General features: G+C 39.8%; 1 protein-coding gene across 4 annotated transcripts in view; it reads right to left on the bottom strand.

Moving 5' to 3' along the window:
- The window catches only part of DIP2C (disco interacting protein 2 homolog C), a 333,846-nt gene that overhangs the window by 22,102 nt on the left and 290,549 nt on the right, over positions 1–21,195 (bottom strand). For 2 of the 4 annotated variants that reach the window (XM_064444999.1, XM_064445001.1), the window contains 4 exons: positions 19,020–19,188; positions 17,887–18,057; positions 9,575–9,604; positions 7,821–7,882 (listed from right to left, as the gene is read on the bottom strand). In XM_064444999.1, coding sequence (XP_064301069.1) covers positions 7,821–7,882; positions 9,575–9,604; positions 17,887–18,057; positions 19,020–19,188 — 432 coding nt within the window. The remainder of the gene's footprint in view (positions 1–7,820; positions 7,883–9,574; positions 9,605–17,886; positions 18,058–19,019; positions 19,189–21,195) is intronic. The other 2 variants (XM_064445000.1, XM_064445002.1) reach the window with 1 other exon arrangement.

Here is a 21,195-nt window from a genome sequence, read left to right as displayed (position 1 = left end):
GTAAAAATCAAATAGATAATAAATTTTATCAGTAAAGAAAATGGACGAATGGAAATTCCACTTTTTTAAGACATTCCTGTAACTGTATTGTTAGAGTCACAGGAAACTCTGGGAGAGAGAAAGAAGTATGGCTTGCAGGGAAAAAAAAGGAAGAATTTTTAATAAATTTTCCTCAGAAATGTGAGCCGCCAGCTTACTTTATCAATTCCCAGATTCTGTAAGGAGCATGATTGAAAGAGAAGGACCTGTAACACCGAAGAAGCTCAGTACACTCTGAAATGGGAAATGTCCGTTTTTTTTAACAGCATCAGACATTCTTCTGGAATGAAAATGTTGGTGTATTTTAGTAAGCTGGGAAATTAAAAACTGATTTGTAAAATCAAACAAAAATGGAACCATCCTCCATCTAGTTCTTTTACTCATGTTTGAAGACTCACATGCAAATGGCACTTGCAAATGATTACACAAAGGTACAACTGCAGTACACCTACCTTCCTGGAAAGCTACAGCTTTTTTGTTTTCCTTTTGTCTTTGTCTTACTTGGTATACATGACAGTATTCCCTTTCCCCTAAGCCCTCAAGGGAAATATAACTGGGATTTCTTGGTTTGTAGTTAAAGCACCACATCCTCTTTCAAAAACCACATTTAGAGCCAACTCTTATTGTCCTGTTCTGCTAAAATCATAATACTCTGATCCCTTGAAGAAGACTTTATCAAAGAAGAAATAGACTTATTTCAAGGGAGGAATACTTCAAGAGCAAGTAATCTTGCCTTAGAAAGCACAGGAATTGCTTTGTAGGTCTCCCATCCCCCTAGTTTAGTCTCACAGCTCAGACTGATTGGGACAAGAGGGGGTGGCTTCCCATCTGAAAGTTATTAGATGTTTCTCCCTTTCTCCTGCCCTGCAAGAGAAGTTGCTTTATGCCTGGAAACATGAAGCACCTTTCAAATTACTTGAAATATGTACATTTACAAATTCTGTTATAACTCTGGATCCTCATATGTAAACAGTGCAATCCCTTAGATAGTATTCGCTCCTCTTCAATCTCCCAGGTTGTCAGCTTTATTCCTAATCACTGACTATCCACTGTGCACAGAGGCTGAACAAGTCTCTTGGTTCGTCCCCCGACTCAGGCAGGACAGCCTGAGAGAACCTTTCCTCCACTCTAGACAGACCAGGACTCCTCCTCTAAGTCAGAACTGGGAGTGTTGATACGATGCCTATCACCTGGAATTAACTTTTCTTTCTGGGAGATTTGTTTCCCATAGATCAGAAACAGTGCCAAGGGGATTTTTGAGACAGCAGTGTTTGCATGGCAGAAACAAAACACAATGCCACTAAAAGGCCAAAGCTGTATCTTCTCCTGAGCAAAAAGATGAAGAACGAGGAGGCGTTTGCCAGTACCATGACAGAAAGCTTAAACTCACTAATAAGATTCTGCAAGTTAATGGGTAAAATGCCTAAAAGCCAGATGTTTCTACCAAGACTCCTTAAAATCAAACTCCATTGTTATTTATCATACTTAGAACTTTGAGGGACTTAGGTTTTATTTTAAAGAGGTTACCTCCTCCTCCTCCTCTCAACTGAGTTACCTCTTCTACTGACTTCACAGGGGTGAAAGTCTTCATTTTTCCATGAAGAACCTGTTTCTGTGATAACAGAGAAAAACCCAAACAGCTAAAGCAACAGACAACCACCCCCCCAAAAAAAAAATGGAAGCACGGGTGATGTGTGAAACTTGGAATTGGAGCCACCCATATAAGAAGATCCTCGAAGCTCAGGATGACAGGAACAGCACTGCTGGAGGCAGTACCTGACAATTCAATTTGCAAATGAGTTCACTGTGTATAAAGCACTGGTGGCTTTCTGAGGCCAGCGACTTACTTGTGAGGTCTATGTTTTGAACAGTTCACCAGGTGTATGGCACTTCAATCCTCAACATACTCTACACACTTTACCTACTGAATCTCACTGCAAGAGAAAATGTGGCTGGGTGTCAAAGGGGGCAATGACAGATTTTAACTACTTCTTTGGACCCACACAGAGTAAATAACTGAGGACTGGGATTTCCTCTAACCTGCGACTGGGTTCTGTACACTGTAACCCGTTACAAGAGCTGGGAAAGGCCCTGCTCCCCAGTGCATCGAGGAGCACTCTTTGAAGTTTCTCTTTTGCTACCCTTGGTAAATGGCTTTTAAGTATGATTAATCCATTAAAGTTTCACCAAAGGTAACTATTTTACTGCCATTTGCCATTAGCATGTTTCCTTCTGACGTATCTCCCCCCAGTCTCTTTTCCCTACTATGTGACTATAAAAATGGTTATCCTCCATGCCGTGACTGTGCTGCAGAGCACTGCTGTGTCTGTAGCTTAGGTAATAATTTAGCTAAGTATTTCTTTTGTCTGGTAACCCTATAATAAGAGTATTGTTCAAGGTAGATGGAGTAGAAGTGTTTGAGAATTAGAAAAAAAGCTCCTGTGGCTTTGTTGCTTGGTATTACCCAAAACTATGTATACACAACATGAAAGTTTCAGTAAAATATGGAAGAGAAGGATAAACAGTTGACAGCCAGAATAAAAGGCTATTTTTGTTTTCCTGCATGATGTTTTCCTGCATGATGCATCATGTTTTCTAATGATGGAGTGGGACTATTTCAATGACAGATTATGGATACCACAAGCCACACGTGGAATGACAGCCAGACTAAAAAATTATTAACTTGAACCCAAATGCATCTTGGTGCTTCTAGTCTATTTGGCAATATCCTACACCTGGGTTTGGCTCCCTCTGTGGCGCCAGCTGCCTCACCGTGTCTGTGACCAAAGAAACTATCCAAGCAGCTCACCATTATGTGTAGCTCAAAAGGAAATCTAGTAAACCACAAAAGGGTTTAATAAATTAAATTCTTTACTTTTTTAACTCTACTGAAAAAAATACAGACTTAACTAGATAAAATTGAATACTTTAAAGGACCATTTAATGCACCTATGATTTCACCAAAGGGAATACTGGAATTTAAAGACAGGATCAGGAGGATATGAGCGGTGAGGGTGCCTGCATATATGAAACTAGAGATGGTATCAAATAAAATTGCGAACAGTTTACTAACACTGGTTGAAAGTCTTCATTCTTGCCTGGTTTGGTGCAAAACATGGATGTAGTTCAATAATCAGCTTAAATACAATTTGTAGTCAAAATAAGTGATTTTTACAATCTTTTTTTCTTTATGAATAAGGTTTTGCTATAGAACAGAATATTAGGATGCCAGGGGATGTTTATATTTACAGGATTTGTAGGAATTTTCAACTTTAGGAGAAGATCAATGATCTCCCTTAGCCATCACCAGATGGATCCTTCAGCGCACTGATTAAAATTTCTGAGGAAATCCTCTATACATGATATACATGATATGAAGGACAGAGCAATTCCTATTTTACAAATCTGAGCAAAAATTTAAAGCAGTTAAAATAGTTCAACATTTTAAATGATATTTTATTTCTTATTCATACCAGCTTAGTTTCAAATCTAAGGTAATTTCAAAATTTAAACCAGCAGGTTAAAACAGTAACATTTTGAAAACAGTTTTCAATGATTCTAAAAAAACCATGTTTTATAATATTTGCAAATATATTGAAACATTTGAAAATCCAGCCTCACCTCCTGAAGAACACTTAAAAAATATTTTTGCCTTGTCTATGTGAAGGGAAGACTTATTTTGGAACACACGAGGTCTATTCTCAGTTTGATGAAGTGGATCATTTTGCCAATAAATAAATTTTCTATGAAAAACTAACCTGCTGTTAACGATGAGGAGCCTGTGAATTTTTTATGCTAATATCAGAGATGTATTTTTTGTTGGACATTTTTAATTTTGTAAACACATGTGCATATTGTTTTAGAACATCCTGGATAAAAGGGATGCTTGGGCTTTAAATTTACATCTTTACTGCTACAAAAGCATGCGTTATAAAAGCCACCATCTTTCAAGTATATGGTGTTTTGGTATGATGCGAAAAGGGTGTCTGTCTCTTTTTTTTATCTTCCAAGCACTTCTCAGCTTTTATCATCTTTAGGTATCTTGTGCTTAATCACCTCAAAAGCTTTCTGAGGAGAACATGACTGGTCTAAAAAGATGATGGAGCGATCTGAAAACCAGCAGTTTAGACAGCGGGACAAGAATATGAATATATTTATTCTATTCCTTCTTCTTTTCTGGGGGGGAGTATAAAGTTGTTTTCCCAGAGGCAGCAGCAGAGAAATGCAGCCCACGACCCGACAGGCTCCTCGTGCCTGGAGTTCCGTTGCATCTGCCCTCCCTGCAGATGCACGCGGGCACGTTGACGTGACCTGAGTTGCACAGTGAGTCAGCAACCGGGACCAGCTGTGCTGTGCCAGCGCAGCCTGCCGTGGGGCCAGCTCATGCACGGTGAAGCATTAATCCACCTATTTTGCCTTTTGGATCTGAGTTAACGTCTCTCAACTGCATCACACTGCAGTGCCGGGGCATATTAGCCACTTGGTACTAACTCAGGAGTCTTCTGGTTTTTTATTAAACAGCCCTGGTGGGACTAGCCTGTCTTTGCTCATTCTATGTTGTCCATCTGAGGACACTCTGATTTTCAGAAAATCAGTGAGATGTTGAGTACAATGATACTGATGCATTGTCACCAAAAGCAAGGCAGAGCTGTATACTCTTGCTATTAGGATGTTACTCAGTTTCCAAAAAGAGGTGTCATTTGGGACAGCACAGGGTGCCTGGGATATCTCAGTGCTAGCAAACACAACCTATGGGAGAGCCTGCTGGAGTGACTGTAGCATCTAAACCTGCATTAGATGCTCACAGCTAGGCAATCAAGACTTTTTCCAGTATCATACTAATGTCAGCCACTGACCAAGTGGTTGCACCCCTTGGCACAACCTTCCTGAACCTACGGGCTAGCCCACTCCCAGCCATTTCCCTCAGCTGGCAACTATGGCCAGAGCTGCAGAGTCCCAGCAGCTACGCCAGTGGGCTGGTGACTCAAAACAACACAGAGACACACACAGAAAAGTGTTTCAGAAACTCTAACCTGACCTAAGAAAGAAACCATCCAAATCCAATGAGAGCTGGGAGGCAATGTCTAGTTCGGTCAACCGACCACCCCTAGATCTCTACCCAAATTGTACATAGCACAGGTATTTTGATCTAAACTCCTACCAAACAATGACATTTTCATAAGCTGTGAAGCATGCAAACACCTAATTACTGGATGAGCTTGAAATAGTTGTATTCAAACTGATCAATAATTTTTATAGATGTGAATAGGATTTGAATAATCTCAAAGAGACTAATGCTGCTTTTTGCAGCAACTAGCAAGTGTTATCATGTCAAGAAAAAACAAAGATGTTCAATGTTTTTCGAATCCTGGAAAATATCTTCTAAAATATAAAATATGAAAAAAAAATTCTCACATTAAGTGTACAGTGTACATTTTTCATATTGTTGGGGGACTGGCTGATCTGCAAAGCCTCTGTGGGTTGTTACTATACAGTCTCATGGCTACGTACAGCAATCTTCCAGTTACTGTTAAGCAATAGTGAGATTAAGTTCCACTAAAATGTTTAGAAAAAACAAGTGTGAAGAGAGTATGTCAAAAAAGTTATTTTCTCCCCTAATTTATGACCCATGCATCTAATTCTAAATTCCACAGGACTGAGTAAATGAGGCACAGCTTTAATCCATCAAATTAAAATCTACATTAGCACAATCTGAGAAGCCAACTCGGAAGATCATCTTTCATGTTCTGTAGAACTAGTCACTAAATATAAGTTAATACACTACGAAGTCTGATCTCGATAATGATGCCTACTTCTCAATGACATGCTCAGGCAGGGAAATAGAATACCCATGGTTTCTGCAGCTTTCATGAACAGTAAACCTTATTCCTCTATATAAATATATACAAATGTATGTTTATTGTTTATCATTTTTATTAACTGTGAATGTTATGTTCTCTTTCTATATATATATTTGTTTCTATATATTTCCCTTCCAATGAATATTCTATAAATTTATTTCTCCTCTCAGAAAAAATAATTCCAAATAAGGAATTAATCTACACTTTTTACTTTCCCCTCTGTAGCTACAACTCTTTCTCCTGCACTTCAGTGATGCTTACATGTATCTATCTACATTATGTTCAACTTTAACTTCAACGATTTCAGAGCTCTGTGATTAAACACTATGCGTAAATAACTCTCAGCTTACTGTGCTTATTAATAAACATTTGATTTCCAAAGTTAGTCATGTAAGCTTTCTTCCTTATCAATATACAAAGAAAGGTACCTTAAAGGTCAATTCATCCCATGCTGGTGCCTGTCTGAGATAGCTGGGATACACAGGTGGTGTGCGTGCCTTTCCAGTGACTGCAGGAGGAGCCTAGGAGACCACTTTAGGCTGGATGAGATCTGTCCTGGCCACTGTGTTTGCTCTGCTCTTAGGTAAAGAAATGCTCCACTTCTCATTTCTTTTTTACAATATAAATCATTCAACTTCTCAAGTAAATTTCCCTTCAAAAGTGCAATGCAGAGAGGGTAAGCTCACATGACGATAATGCCTTTTCTTAAAAAAAACCCCTTTTTTTTCGCTGGGTTGTGTATGAGCATGGACTGTGTATACACAGTACCGCAGTTGCCGGGCCAGGAAGACCAAGTTTTCTATGGCTTGGTCACGCAGACAGTAGTATCCCAAAGGACAGATCAAACACACTGTTGGTAACAGTGCGTGCAATAGGAATAAAGAAATGGTGAGAGACTCAAGTATCTTGCAGTTAATTTCTTCCACCTGCCAAACTCCATGTGCTAGAAGAAAATATCTATATGTGTATTTGACTTAAGTAACCAGAGGATAATTAGGGTCTGCAGTGCCCTGAGGTCTGCACCCTGCAAGCTGAGCCAGTCACTTTGATATAGCCAAAGCTGGTATTCACCTAAGGGGAATAAATTCTCTGTTATGCCTTTAAGAAGATGAAAGAAAAAGAAGAAAAGAAAAATGGTAAAAAAAGCCCTATTTGGATAATGATTTTTTTAAGGCACCAGGGCTGGCATACAGTCAAATGTTCATCTTTTCCAGATTTAATAGAAAACTTTTTGTTTTGTTACAATTTTTTTAAAGAGACTACCTGCTAGCCTTTTGACCAGAGTACTGGAAAACTGAAATATATGCGCATGGGTATTTTCTAAAATTGCACATAAAATTACAAGTTTCCCTCCAACTAGAAGATTTCAGACATCTCCTTAATACCACTAGTGGTAAATCTTAGTTTTCACTTTTTGTATATGTATCTAACATTACAGACAGAACTAGAAAATGCCCTCAGTTACAGAATGTGGTTGCTCACAATGGCTACATTCCTACATAGTCCTGCAGCACTAAGAATTACAGCAAAATCCCCCCCACAGTCTCCCCACTGGCTAATAGCTGACAACCCAGGAGAAACACCTCCGTGAAGCTACAGGGCCCAACAGGACTCCATTTCTTAGGGACTGGCTAGGCTGCACCACCTGAAATAAGTGTCATGAAACCCTGATACGCAATACAAGCAGGGAATTTTGTTAGTCTTTGCAATGGCTATGTCAGATGCTTCAGTTTTATCAATGGTAAAATTAATTAACTAACTAGTAAAAATGTCTATGTCTATGTCTGCTTGCTGGTAGGAGTTAGCACAAACTATTTACGAGGATAACAAAGGTTTTCAGGGACCGGGAGGTGTGCTGAAGTAGCTCTCTTCTAGAAACAGTTAATTGTGTGTAGAGAAAAAGAAAAAGGTGGTTCCGACCTGTCATGCCTCAGTGCCCTCATATCAACATACACTGTGGTGGGATCTGGTCCAGATGTTCCCTGTAAATAACAACATCAGCTAATCAGAACCTGAAGGCTGGGAGGAGAAAAGAGTTTTACCCACCAAGTAACTGAACGTTCATTTCACTGCTAATTATGCTAATCAAATTACAAGTTGTTTTTTTTTTAAGCTGTTCATCAAACCAAGCTCAGCTTTACAGAATCAGGAAGAGCACTGTAAAACATACCTACCGTCAGGTACTTGTAACCTTGGGGTTCGGAAAAACATTAAGCAGACATACCACTTAACCAAACGTATGTCAACATAGGTTTTATTCGCTACAAAAGGCCAAGTAATCAGCACGTGGATACATACAAAAAATGATAAAACACATTTTGCCATATAAAGGAACGCAGAAATTGCTGAGGAGACACAGTTTAATGGCAGAAGCACATGGTCAGGAATGTGAAGCATGGTTTACTGAGAGTCTTCCATACATGCAACAGAGAATAGACTTGAAGCTAAAGATAGTAAAGGTAGCACGCATGACATGAACCAATGTGGGCTGAAGGTCTGTAAGCAATTATTCTGTTTCTTTTCGGTCTTCCACTGCAAAATTTAAATCCTTGCTTTACGTCACAATATTTAGTTACTTGAAAAGCAGTAGACTAATTTTAGTTTCCTGTCATACAAGCAACGATACAGTCTTTTAGGCCCTTCCACCCACAGCTGTGCTGCAGTTTTGTAACCTGCTACGATTTTCCCTTATCTGAATCTTCAGACTCATCACCACTGAGCATCATGTGAAAAGTCAAGGGCTCTTTTCTCTGCTACATACATCACATCACTGCTAAGCAGAAAGCTAAAAGAAAAGCACAAATTCATTTCGGAACACTGGAACTTTGGAATTTCTTTTTTCCCAACAGATAAATTAACCTAACCCTGGCAAGCTACAGGTGCAGGAACTCCTTTGTCAGTTATTTAGATGTTTACTAATTAAAACAGCAGACAGTATCGACTCCCAATGATTTATGCCCTGTTTGGGATATATTACGGGGTATAATTCTTCACACTAGGAACGTCTAGGGCTAAATTCTCCATTTCTGCAATGCTGGCTGGTAGTTCCACAATTTGTTGAGCACTAAAAACTGTGATGGAGTTCCAAATTAGATAATTTTTATACCTAACAGGGGAAAGAGTTACCACTACCAATTGATATTTACTGTACAGGTACTGATAGTGACCCACCACCAGAGGAGAGAAAGAGTAACAGAGCTGCACATGCATGTTAGCCTCTTTAGCTTGTTATACACAATACAAGATACAATATCCTCTCTAGCTATTAACGACACAATTTTCAGTCTACTAGTAAACTCAGCAGTGTAACAGACTAGTGCTGAGTGGAGAACTTATTTGAAATATATGCAATGTTAAAAGAACCCCAAAACCAAGGAAAAATTGGTTCTCTTTAAAAATAAAACTAAACCTGAATTGATTTATACAATAATGGAACAGTCAAGTTTGAAAATCAAAGACAATCACTATGATATTTGTTATTTTCAGTGTGAATGAAACAGTTAAAACAGACAGCTAATATTTGATGAAACCTGCATCCAGATAAAGCTATAATGGACTTGTTTAAAATTTCATAGAAGGATCTGAAAATCCCCAAATCTCCAGACTCAATTTCTAGTCTGTCCCACTGTTGGAAGCTGATAGGTGGGTATTGAGGGAACATGAAAATCCCCTACCTGCTCGGCCAGCTTCCCCAGCCTGTGAGGCTATAGCAGCAGGAATAGCAGGGATGAGGGAGAGAAGGAAAGAAGGTAACACAAGACGAAAATAATAATAAAAAAATGGGAATGAAGGGTGGGAGAAAAAAAAAAGAGGAGAATGCCAAAAGCAGGGAGTAAAATAAAAAGAAAAACAATGTCAAATACAGGAATCTTACAAATTAATCACTATACCATTAAAGGTTAAAAAAAGCAAAAAAATGAGGTGTCAACATTTTAGTAGAGCAACAGAAGAGACAGCTGTAGACTGCTAACCTTGGACAAACAGACTTAAATGGTTTTAGGACACTACAGACAATGTTGTTAGTGGAAAACATGTGTCTAGCATACTGATTTTTTTGTTGTTTTTGGTGAAGAAGTCAGTAAACGTTATGGCCCTGCTATTTTAATGCACATCCATTGAGACAGGGGTTCCAGGTCTGCCATTTCACTACTAACAGAAGTTTGTAAGCGATGTCCTCTGGAAATCAAAAGTAAGCTCTCTTCTTGGAAAAAAAAAATTAGTATACAACAGAGAAAGATACTTACACCTTGTTTCATACAGATTAACCTGCTCCTAAAGTGAAATAAAATCAAGGCTTCATGCACAACCTAATTACTACAAGACCATAACTAAATGGAGTAACTTCATAGTTCATGAATTCTTCATTCTTCGTCTATTTGCTATGATAAACAGTGTAATATGTATAAAGAACAATAAAAATAAAAGCCAGTAAAACCCCATCAGTTCGCCACCACGAACGATAATGCAGCAAAGAGACAAAATACAGTGGTGACTAGTCTAAACTGCTACTGTCGCATGGAGCACCCAACACCAGATGGCTGCAGTGGGACTTGCCCTACAACTTGTGGAAATAAACAACTCTGAGGGCATTGGCATCCCACATCCCTCTCATCAAACTTCTGAATTCCAGCAAAGTTAAAGATTACAGGAAGCTGCAACACCAGCATCTTAAAATAGTTTTATTTTGGATGCGGGGGAAGATGAAGCATTTAAAAAAATAGGATGAATCTGCTTATTACATTGCTGCCCCAAAATAGAAATATTACTAATGATCCAGGTTGAACACTGCAGTGCATCTGCAAGACAGCAGGAGAACTGCTGAAATCCATCAGTTATATAATTCATTGTTCGTGACTATACTGCGGGTCCAGAGAGAACTCTGAGAGTTCCAGAGCCTCATATGGCTTTTAACTAAGGAAGGGCTTGAGAAACAGCAGCTGAAGTCTCAGCATTGGCCTTCTGTGGCCAACTGCAGCTGAGATACTCTGAAAGTGTTTCGAAAAGAAGCAGAGTCTTAGCCAAGACCAGAGAGACTGACTCAGTTTGTCTGCGTGCATTTATTTTGCGAGACAGAGATAGAGAGCACCTGTAATGCTGGTAACAGGAAAAAACCAGCATAACTTCTTTTGTTTCTGATACTTCCTAAGGACACGCTAATTAACATTTAAGGCAATAAAATGGGCCAAACATAATTTTCTGTCTGAAAACGGATACATCATAAGTCCCATCCCTTGGGCTAAATAAATCTCTGCATACATAGGCTGCCACCAGTGAACCATCTTTGGTCCATGCAAACCTCTGCAACACGCCAGGCTTTTATTGTCTGGAAAAACATTCCAGGTCAAAACTGTACGGAGGACTACCCTGACAGTCAGCAGTAGGGATGACCATGTGCCAGCACTCAGCCTGTACCTAATTTCCACTGAAGTCAAAGGCCAAGCTGCCTGCTCTCCCCTGCTTCCCTCCCAAGGGTTAAAATCCAGGAACTAGGCAAACAGAAGTCCTAAGAATTTAAAAATAACTGCCATTTTGGGTTTGGTTTTGTTTTGCTATCTAAGGATGTGGCCTCAATGTTTGCTCTGAGTCTAATTCTGCTCCAGAGACGCTCAGAAATAGAATTTTTGATGTACACTTAACAATATCACGTATGCAAGCACGGCAGCTGGAGCTGTGAAAAGATCTTCATGGCATGACTCATAGTAAAGGTGGGAAAACACAGAATCTGAGGGAAGTCACCCAGAGCTGTACTACACAGCTAAGTGTGAATCATACCTCTGATAAAGTGCACGGTAAAGAGTGCACTCTTCGCAGAGCTATCCCCTATTACTTTTGATACGGAAGATCCTCAGAAAGTGTGATCACTAAGTAAAAAGAAACATTATCTTTAAGCCTTGAATTTCCTAACAAAGTTCCCTTTGCTAGACAGTGAATGAAGCATTAATTTCATATAGCTTCAGCCATCAAAGAAGGAAGTGTGCAGTATAAGGCCCATCCCAAGATGGGCACCTAAGATCGGCTGAATGAAGCGCTCTCTGGAAGTATTTTTCTGGTTTTACTGACTATAGACGGGTATTGGATAACTCACTTAACCTTGCCATCTAACTTAAAGGTAACATAAAAGAAGCAAGATGAATCCTGCTCTCCTGCCCTAGCTTGGGCAGATTTGTTAGCACATTTTCAGGGTTAACTAAGGAAACTGTACAACTTCTAGAAGTTTTTCCTCAACTGAAATTGAGTAGCAGGTTGAATAAAATGAAAATGTTTATTTCAAGTGTCTAAATGGAAATTAGCTAAAATCCTAGAGAACCATCTGTACTGCTGTAAGAAACAGGCTACTTCTCATATCTATTTTTCTCTCTCTCTAGAGAATGCTAAGAAGCTAGTTAATGAGAATTTAAATATGCTGGATGCAATCTTTTCATCTCAGAAATCCCTGGACAATTATCTGTGCCTATACAGCCATAAAAGGTCAGATATTAATGGTATTTAAGTGCCTAAAGATGGAGAGAATTATTTATTTTCAAAAGCACACCTCTAAAAATCTAGTCCAAAATGATTACATCAAAAGAAGCATAGAAAATTTGCTCTAAATTTGAAAGCAAATGAATACAAATGACAATGCATTAGTCTGTCAGTGATCCTAATCCTGAAATTAAGATTCACTTGGTAGACTAAGGCTCTTTTGTACCAAAGGGATTATCACAATGATTTCCTTTTTAGGGTAATCTTTAATAAAAGGTCAAATTCTGCTATGAATTTTTTATACACACACATATACATGTACTTACACCACACCCCACACCCCCCCAGTCTTCTTTTTGGAGGTGGTAACGTTTTGGAAATAACAAGCTTTTTGGAAAATTCAGGATACCTTCCCCTTGAAACACTTCAGTCTTAAATTTGTCCAAAAAACTGGAAATGAAGTGAAGAAGGTATCAAAGATCACATCCAAGCTGCATTAGAGGCAAGAAGAAAGCCTGGATAGGCTTTTTGCTGGCAAGGGTCAATAGCTGAATATTGAGATATGTTTAGAAAAGTCATTAGTAGTTGCATATTTCAGAGAGACCGTAGAATAAGCTGGAGCACAGTTATCCCTGTGGAAGATGTTGTTCCAGGAAACACACGCTGGTCTTATGGATGATACAACTTGGAAGAAAAAAAGCAAAGGTAGATGCTATTGACTCAAACATCTTTAGAAGTATTTTTATGCAGTGTGCAGAATCCAGAAATCATAACCCATTTCTGGAACATATTGGAGACAATGATAATTTCAGGAACATTGTTGACTGAGGATTAAAATTCATTCTGTTCCTCAGCCCAGAAAACAGAATAGCCCATAAGCTCTTCCAGAATATCACTAGCCATAAACTTCCAGACAGTTTGGAAAGACCATTCAGCCTAATTCAGTAACCAGTCTTTGGCAGTGTCTACTACCAGATGCTTCAAAGGATGCAATCCTGTACCTTTATATTCTATATCAAAATGACATGTTTTGCAGTGATGCTTGTAAGTACCATCTTTAGTGATTTTTCAAATGCCTTTAAAACTTGCCAAACTACCGTTGGCTTAAATGCTTTGAAACCCATTCCACTTGGAATGGTAACATTACTAAATATAGCCTGTTCTGAAATGGCTTTTCTTCATTCCACACCAGAGTATGGCTTTTAGTTTGTCCCATGGACTGAAATGCAACATCTTAGTAGAACTCAGTGAAGCCTCACAGGAAGCTATCTGATCAGCCAGGCTGTTAATCACCTCACTCACAGCTCTCATTCTGTGCTGTTCTTAAATTAAGTTAGTATCACTAATATCTTTAGAGAGTTATCAACTTTTACAGTTTGGTTCAATAACTCAAGAATTTCTGTAAAGAACCACCTAAGAAGAAAACTTCAGCTAAGGAGTTAACACAATCAAAAGGTAGATATACATGGTCAAGCAAAAATCCAGCCTAACTCTGTGCTGATCAGGACTTCCAGCTTACCTGAGTATATTCAGCTTTCCTGCATTTTTGTAGTGGGTTGACCCAGACAGCACCTAAGCACCCACCCAGCCACTCACTCACTCCCCTCCTGCATGACATTATAAGGTATGGGATATCGTACCTGCACCTGTACCTGGGGAGGAACAACCCATACACCAGCACAGGCTGGGGGCTGACCTGCTGCAAAGCAGCTCCACTGAGAAGGACCTGGGAGTGCTGGTGGAAGTTGACCATGAGCCAGCACTGTGCCCTTGTGGCCAAGGAGGCCAAAGGTATCCTGGGGGTGCATTAAAAGGAGAGTGGCCAGCAGGTTGAGGGAGGTTATCCTCCCCCTCTACTCTGCCCTAGTGAGGCCATATTTGGAGTCCTGTGTCTAGCTTTGGGACCCAGTTTAAGAAGGACAGGGAACTACTGGAGAGAGTCCAGCGGAGAGCTACCAAGATGATGAGGGGGCTGGAGCATCTCATTTATGAGGAAAGACTGAGAGATCTCGGTTCGTTCAGCTCAGAGAAGAGAAGACTATGCAGGGGGGATCTTATCAATGCTTATAAATATCTAAAGGGTGGGTGTCAAGAGAATGGGACTGGATTCTTTTCAGTGGTGCCCAATGACAGGACAAGGGGCAATGGGCACGTTCCACTCCAATATGAGAAAAAACTCCTTCCCTGTGCGGGTGCCAGAGCAGGGGCACAGGCTGCCCAGGGAGGCTGTGGAGTCACTTCCCTGGAGACATTCAAACCCCGCCTGGACACGTTCCTGTGCCCCCTGCTCTGGGTGTGCCTGCTCAGGCAGCGGGATTGGACGAGATGATCTCCAGAGGTCCCTTGGTCCCTTCCAACCACGACCATTCTGTGATTTTGTGATATCCTTGGTCAGCTGGGGTCAGCTGTTCCAGCTGTGCCCCCCCCCAGCCTCTTAGCCTACTCCCTGGGGGCAGTGGGGTGGTGGTGTGGTGGGCAGTGTGAGAAATGGCAAATGATGCTGTGCAGCACTGTTCAGCAATAGCTAAACCACTGGTGTGCTATCAACACTGTTTCAGACACAAATCCAAAACTCAGCTCCACACAGGCTGCTATGAAAAAAGTTAACTCCATCCCAGACAGATCTAGTACAAAACTACTTTCACAAGGACTACTTGGGCATTAAACCTGGCTTGCTTCTGCTTAGTGTCATTCCCTGGTTTTATTATTTGTAGTGGAACAAATGCCTTATAAGTGAAACAGCCACTGCAAACAGTCCAGAGATCACTGCAAGCCTGAAATGGAGATTTTCATTAGTGGCAAGCAAACTTCTGCAGCTAATCTGCCCTTGTTATCTACAGTATCCTTCATGTCTTGTCCCTCCATAGACCAGAAGGCAGAGTTCAGTTATTTTTCAGAATGAGCTCCCCTACACCTGCAGGGAGGAGCTGACAGGCCCCATCCCAACCTGTCGGGAAACTCAGAGCAGTTGCCCATGAAGGTGTGCCATCACTTCCTTCGTTCCCCTCATCTGTAAAAGACACCCCATGGGTACTTCAAAATGGCTAAAGACACAGGAGCAAAGTAGAAAACTATTGTTACAAGTAACCAGCTCATCTCTTTCTCCTCTGTTTTCCCTTTCTATTTGAGGGAAAGCCGCCAGTGTCCTTACTGCCTGCTGTGCCCCTCCCATGCAAGTGGTTGGGTTGTTGACTGGGAAAGCACACTAACCTGCACCTGCTAACTGGTTTCCTCAGGTGGGAGTGCCTAAAGATTTCCTAGATGTTTTCTGAGTTGTTCTCTCTGCCTTGTCATCACCTAGGACTCTAGATGCAGAGAAAGAAATGAAGAGGCGCGTATTCTTGCAAAGAAACATTCCATAGAACAGATTTCAAAACCTCAGTCAGTACTTTTTGTATCAAATCCATGACAGAAATATGGGGGGAGATGCCGCTTGAGTTCATAGATGTTTCTAACCTACAAGATGTATTTCTCTCTCAAGACTATTTATTACGTTTTATTAGGGTAAAACTGTTTTGAAGGATTCAAGTGCTGCTTTTGAGACTACAGATTTTCTTAAACTTTTATTCCTGAAGAATATTTATGGCAGCAATTGCAGAATGTCAAACTAAAGAACTCTGCCTCTGGGACACAGAATGACTTTTAACCCTGCTCAGCTTTGCCTTGTCATACGTTTGATAATAACAGTAATTAAAGTCACCCTGGGCTGAAGGGATATTCTGCTGGTAGTCAGAGAGAAAGCAAGCAGTACTGGAGGTGTAGCATACCTCCTGCGTTCATATTCTGGTAACATGCTGAACTACAAGGTCACTTTTAGCCAAGGTCTGATGAAAGCCAGGATTCTTTAGTGATGTTGAAAAGGGCAAGAGGCTAATGCAGGCATAGCACACAGACATATTGGTCTGTGCTGAACCCATCACCTGTATTTACCACATTGTTTGGATAAAACAAAAAATCTTTACGTTTACAATCAGGAAAAGAATAGCAAATGCCTTATTTAGTGTCACTGAGAAGATCTCTTATGGCTTTCACACCTGAGCAATTATGCATGTTACATGCATGAGAAATCCTTTAATGTAAACTGGGGGTAACTGCCAGATTTGAAATGTTGGATGCACTATATAGAATACAGACAAGTTATACTGGGCAGACAGTGGCTTTAAAGAGGTTAGAGACAAGGTAGGTGACAAAATAGATATGGAACTTCCCAGCCAGTGCAGCGGCCAATACAGAAGATGATTCTTGTATTATTTAAAAAGATAATATTAAGTCAGAAATCGTATTACATCTGAGTAGGGCACCTGTGGCATTATTAAAGGAATAAAATGTGAATTTCTGACACCCGATTTGCAAGGATAGGAAGAGTTCAAGAGTCATAAAAATGAGACACAGATCAGGAAAGCATGTCTTAAGATTCCTTATCTATTTATCAAAGACTAAGATGTGTATTACAGTCATGATAGAAATGAGATAATTTGTTCTGGATTAGAAAAATGTAAAAAAAAAAAAAAAAAGGCTGAATCTAATGCAAGATAAATTTAAACTAGAAATAAGGCAAAATTAATTAAAAATGGAACACCTTATAAAAAGGCAAGGTAACCTTCATCACTTGAGTCCTGAAAGATGAGATACTATACTGTAGATCAGCCTAAAACTACTTGCTCTATTTGAACTATTTTCACATTGGGTGAAAACCTAGATGCTATTCAGAACTTCAGATCAGATACCTACAGTGCTCCGTCTGTCTTTAAAATCATGACTCAATAAGGATTCCTGGAGAATGCAAGTTAAATCCTATATTATGCCTGGGTACTTCCTTCGATTAGTGGATCAAAACAGAATGAAAGAGATGCAGCAAAATAATTTTCCATTGTAAGCAATAAACTGCACAGAAAATATCTATCTAGTTAATTTTAAGTGATGGCTGGAATTATTTATAAAACAGAAGGAATCCATGAAAGAAGGTAGATTTAGATTAGGTAAAAGGAAGAAATTATTCACTCTGAGGGTGGTGAGGCACTGGCACACGTTGCCCAGAGAAGTTGTGGATGCCCCATCCCTGAAGTGTGCAAGGCCAGGCTGGATGGGGCTTTGAGCAACCTGGTCTAGTGGAAGGTGTCCCTGCCCATGGCAGGGGGTTGGAACTAGATGATCCTTAACGTCCCTTCCAACCCAAACCATTCTATGATTCTATGATTCTATAACATACTAAAGTAAGCACTAGGAAACTGGATTTTACATTACATGGCTAAATACTATTTTTGGAGTACATTCTGTCACTATCACGCACTTTTCTGAATTACTGTATTCATGGGCAGAATAAATGCTATGATTGCAACATGAGAGGGATGAATAGTTGACAAAGTAACAGAAATTTACTACTTGTATATGCAAGAACATTAGGTACCACATGCATTTTCGTAATATGTCTAAAATCAAGCAGCCAAAGGAAACACAATGAATGCTTCTTACTGAAAACCATTTTCTTAAAACAACTTTGAGCGTAAGGAGTGAAAAATCTTACCTGTAAACATATTGCCAGGTTAACTCTACAGCCAAGTGATGTGCTGACAGCCCGTGGATGGAGACCAAGGTCTTTAAATAATTTTGAAAATGACTGAGTAAGAGCTATCCGAGGTCGTTCTTCAGCCACTACTACACATGTCCGTACACGTGAAAGGTCCAGTCCCCTTGCCTAAAAAGAAGTTGAAATGTAATAAAGGCCACAAATGGGCAATGTTAATGAAGAAGTTAGTAGTACTTAAGTGTATTATGTAGGTATTATGATTCAAGATGAATAGCGAAGTAAAAGCTAAGGTGCCAGTACAATTTCCATCTTTCCTGGAGGCCGGATGGCCAGATGACTGTCTAATAGCTGCAGAAGAGCAGATATAGTTGCCTGTCATCTCAACATTAGCACACAGGAAGAGATGGGTATGCTAATTCTGAAGGGATTGAATGCTATTTCCCAAGATTAATTCAGAAAGCCAGTGAATAATAGCAAACAGGAAGCAGTGTCTAGCCTTGGAAAAACTGATTAGGAAATTATTAAGTGAGGTGGTAAGGGCTGGAGACACCATAAATATCAGTATCCCAAGATCTAATTTATTTCAGTAGCATACTGGAAATTCTAGATGATTTCAGAAATGTACTCTGCCTACCTGGCTTTTAATTCTGTGGGAAAAAAGGAAGATACATACCTCCCCCTCTCCCCATACAATGAGGACAACCCAGTTAAAATACCGTACTTTTAAGTACATGATTCTTTAACTACAGGGGCCAAAACCAAACTAGTACTTCATATAATCAGGGAATTCATAAAGCATAATATACAATATAATACTCCTTGGGCCTCCTGGATGTTTAAACCTCTGTTTTCCAACACTTGCCTATCAACACAGCCTGCAACACAGATCAGAAAGCTTAGGTAAATAAAAGCTTTTCCTTGATGTTTAAAAGCCTTGTGATCTGAGAGAGAATGACTGATATTCTTATATAGCCTTTGGCAAGGAATAACACAGGTTCTGTGGAAGCTGCCCTTGGCCTCTGACGATTTTCTCCTCGCTGCAGACATTTAGCACAGCCATTCATGGCAGGGAAGGCTCCCAGACACCACCGTGCAGACGACAGGTTGTGCAGGATGATAGAATTACTCACCTTCAGTGACTCTGTTTGCGAACCGAGTCCCTTAGTACAAAGCTCCATGACCGAATAGGAACAAAATGTGTCTCTCACTTTGTACTGACTCACAGCAAGAAGCCACAGAGCGGGATTGGTCTCCAGTTCTGAGGGAGGAATCAAAATAGACTGGTGTCCTGAATAAACGCTGTAAAGACACAAGAATCATTAACGCATGCTAAACGCCTGTGTACATAGATGTATACAAGCTATGGGGTACTAGAATATACAGCACTGGATGAACCATTGAATGTCTCACAGCGGTCTACAGGCCTAGTAGTTTAACATGAAATTTAATTCTTGGTTTTTGCTATACCTTCAGAGTCTATGAGGAATCATGAGGAATGCAGGCAGAACATGGTCAAAAATACTAATTTCCTCAAAATGCCCATGGACTTTGCTGTTAGAATGGTACTGAAGAAAGCAAAATAGCTTGGTTATTAATGGTGCTACTAAACAGTATTGTAATATCAACAAAAATTACGTGTTGCTGACAAATAATTAAGATTAAGTAATTACCATTTTAAGATACCTTGATTAAAAGTGTACTTGATTGCTTAATATGGAAAAAACCACTCTCCTGCTGAGGCAAGCAAGAGGTTTGCAATGATATTCAAGGGAGTAAATCTGGCCCCAAGTTAACAGTCCTCATGGCTTTAAATTTCTTCTGTGGAAGTTTTATGAACTTTTAAAACCCAAATATTCTACATCTCTTGTTTACTGGATACCCAGTGAGCCTAAGTATTGTGAAAAGACACTTATCAGGGTCCCTGAAGGAAACAATTATGTCAGAGCTAATTTCTCTGGTACCCAAGATTCTCCCCAAGGGAAAAAAAAATTTCCTATTTGAGGTCTTTACTTCCCATGGGTCCTGTTTGTTCACTCATCTCAGGCAGGCAGATTTATTATCAATTTTACAGCCCCTTCATACCTTAATTTGTGATCTGTAGATATTTCAAATCAGAACGGTCATAGCATAAAAACCCCAAATCATAGAAGTTCTGAAAAAGGACCATAAAGATCCAGAGAGTTATGATGCACATGAGAGAAATTCATTTGTGACTTGAAAACTTGAAATGCCAGCTTAGTAAAGTAAAACTGACGTTTTTCAAATCCTAGTGCCTGAGGTAAGACATGAAATGTCTTACCTATTTTCTGGAATATGAGCATCTCTCTAACATTTGACATTAGGAAGAAGATACGCACCTTTGCAGTTCTTGGAGATGGGCTGCTTGCACAGCTTCCCTCCTCGGTGAGTGAGTGCCCCCACCCCCCCCCAACCCAGATCAAAGTGCTTTCAAATGCTCTGCAATTTAGAACAAGGGTTTTGTGATGTGGATGTCTTTACTTGGTATGATAAAGGAATAAAAGGGTACAAGTCCAGCCACAATGGCAGTTTGGCAATCCAAATATTTTAGGTCTCTGCTGCAGTATGAGCCAGAGGATGTCATGGAATATGTATGAACTACAGTTCAAATAATTTCATTTATCATACAGTAAAAATTTTATCTTTGACTGCTTTTCCACATTTACACTGCTCTTGATTCATGACCAGTGACTTGCCACAAAGTGATGTGTTCTTGGATACGGTTGACATAACGACTATAGCACAGGACGGTCAAATGAAGCATTATGCTTTTATGTTGCTGTTATGGAATCAGAATAAAGTACGACTGAACCTTGAGCATGTGCTTCATAACATGTGAAGAGAGATGCTGGCAGAGTTATCCAAGCATGAAAGGAGTATGCCTTGAGCAAAGGTGACAGATCAAACCCAGCTAGGGAGCAGTAACAGTTTTCACTTAAATATTACTTCACTCTTTCTTTCTCAGCCAATCCTATTAAGTTTTTCAGAGAAGACCAAAAGGTCTTAGCTCTTCACAAATTTAAGGTTAAGGCCCCACAAACAATCCAGGTGTGTGATCTGTCTGGTAAATAAGTAATTCTTACAAACAGGAAGCTATAACCACTCAAGTAAGAACCTGGGATGGGCTCCAATCTGTATGAATATGGTATACAGAGATTCAGCATCAAACCCTTCCCTCCATCCCTGAAATCCTCTGGTTGATGCAGCCATCATCAGGAGGAAAAAAAAAGTCTTCACACTAATAAACAAGCTGCCAGGGTGTAAAATGTGGGAGAATTATTACTCAGA

The sequence above is a fragment of the Phalacrocorax carbo genome, chromosome 2, assembly GCF_963921805.1.
Source record: "Phalacrocorax carbo chromosome 2, bPhaCar2.1, whole genome shotgun sequence".
NCBI classification, from domain to species: domain Eukaryota; kingdom Metazoa; phylum Chordata; class Aves; order Suliformes; family Phalacrocoracidae; genus Phalacrocorax; species Phalacrocorax carbo.
Note: the sequence above shows the minus strand (reverse complement) of the source record. Positions and strands in the feature narration are given on the sequence as shown.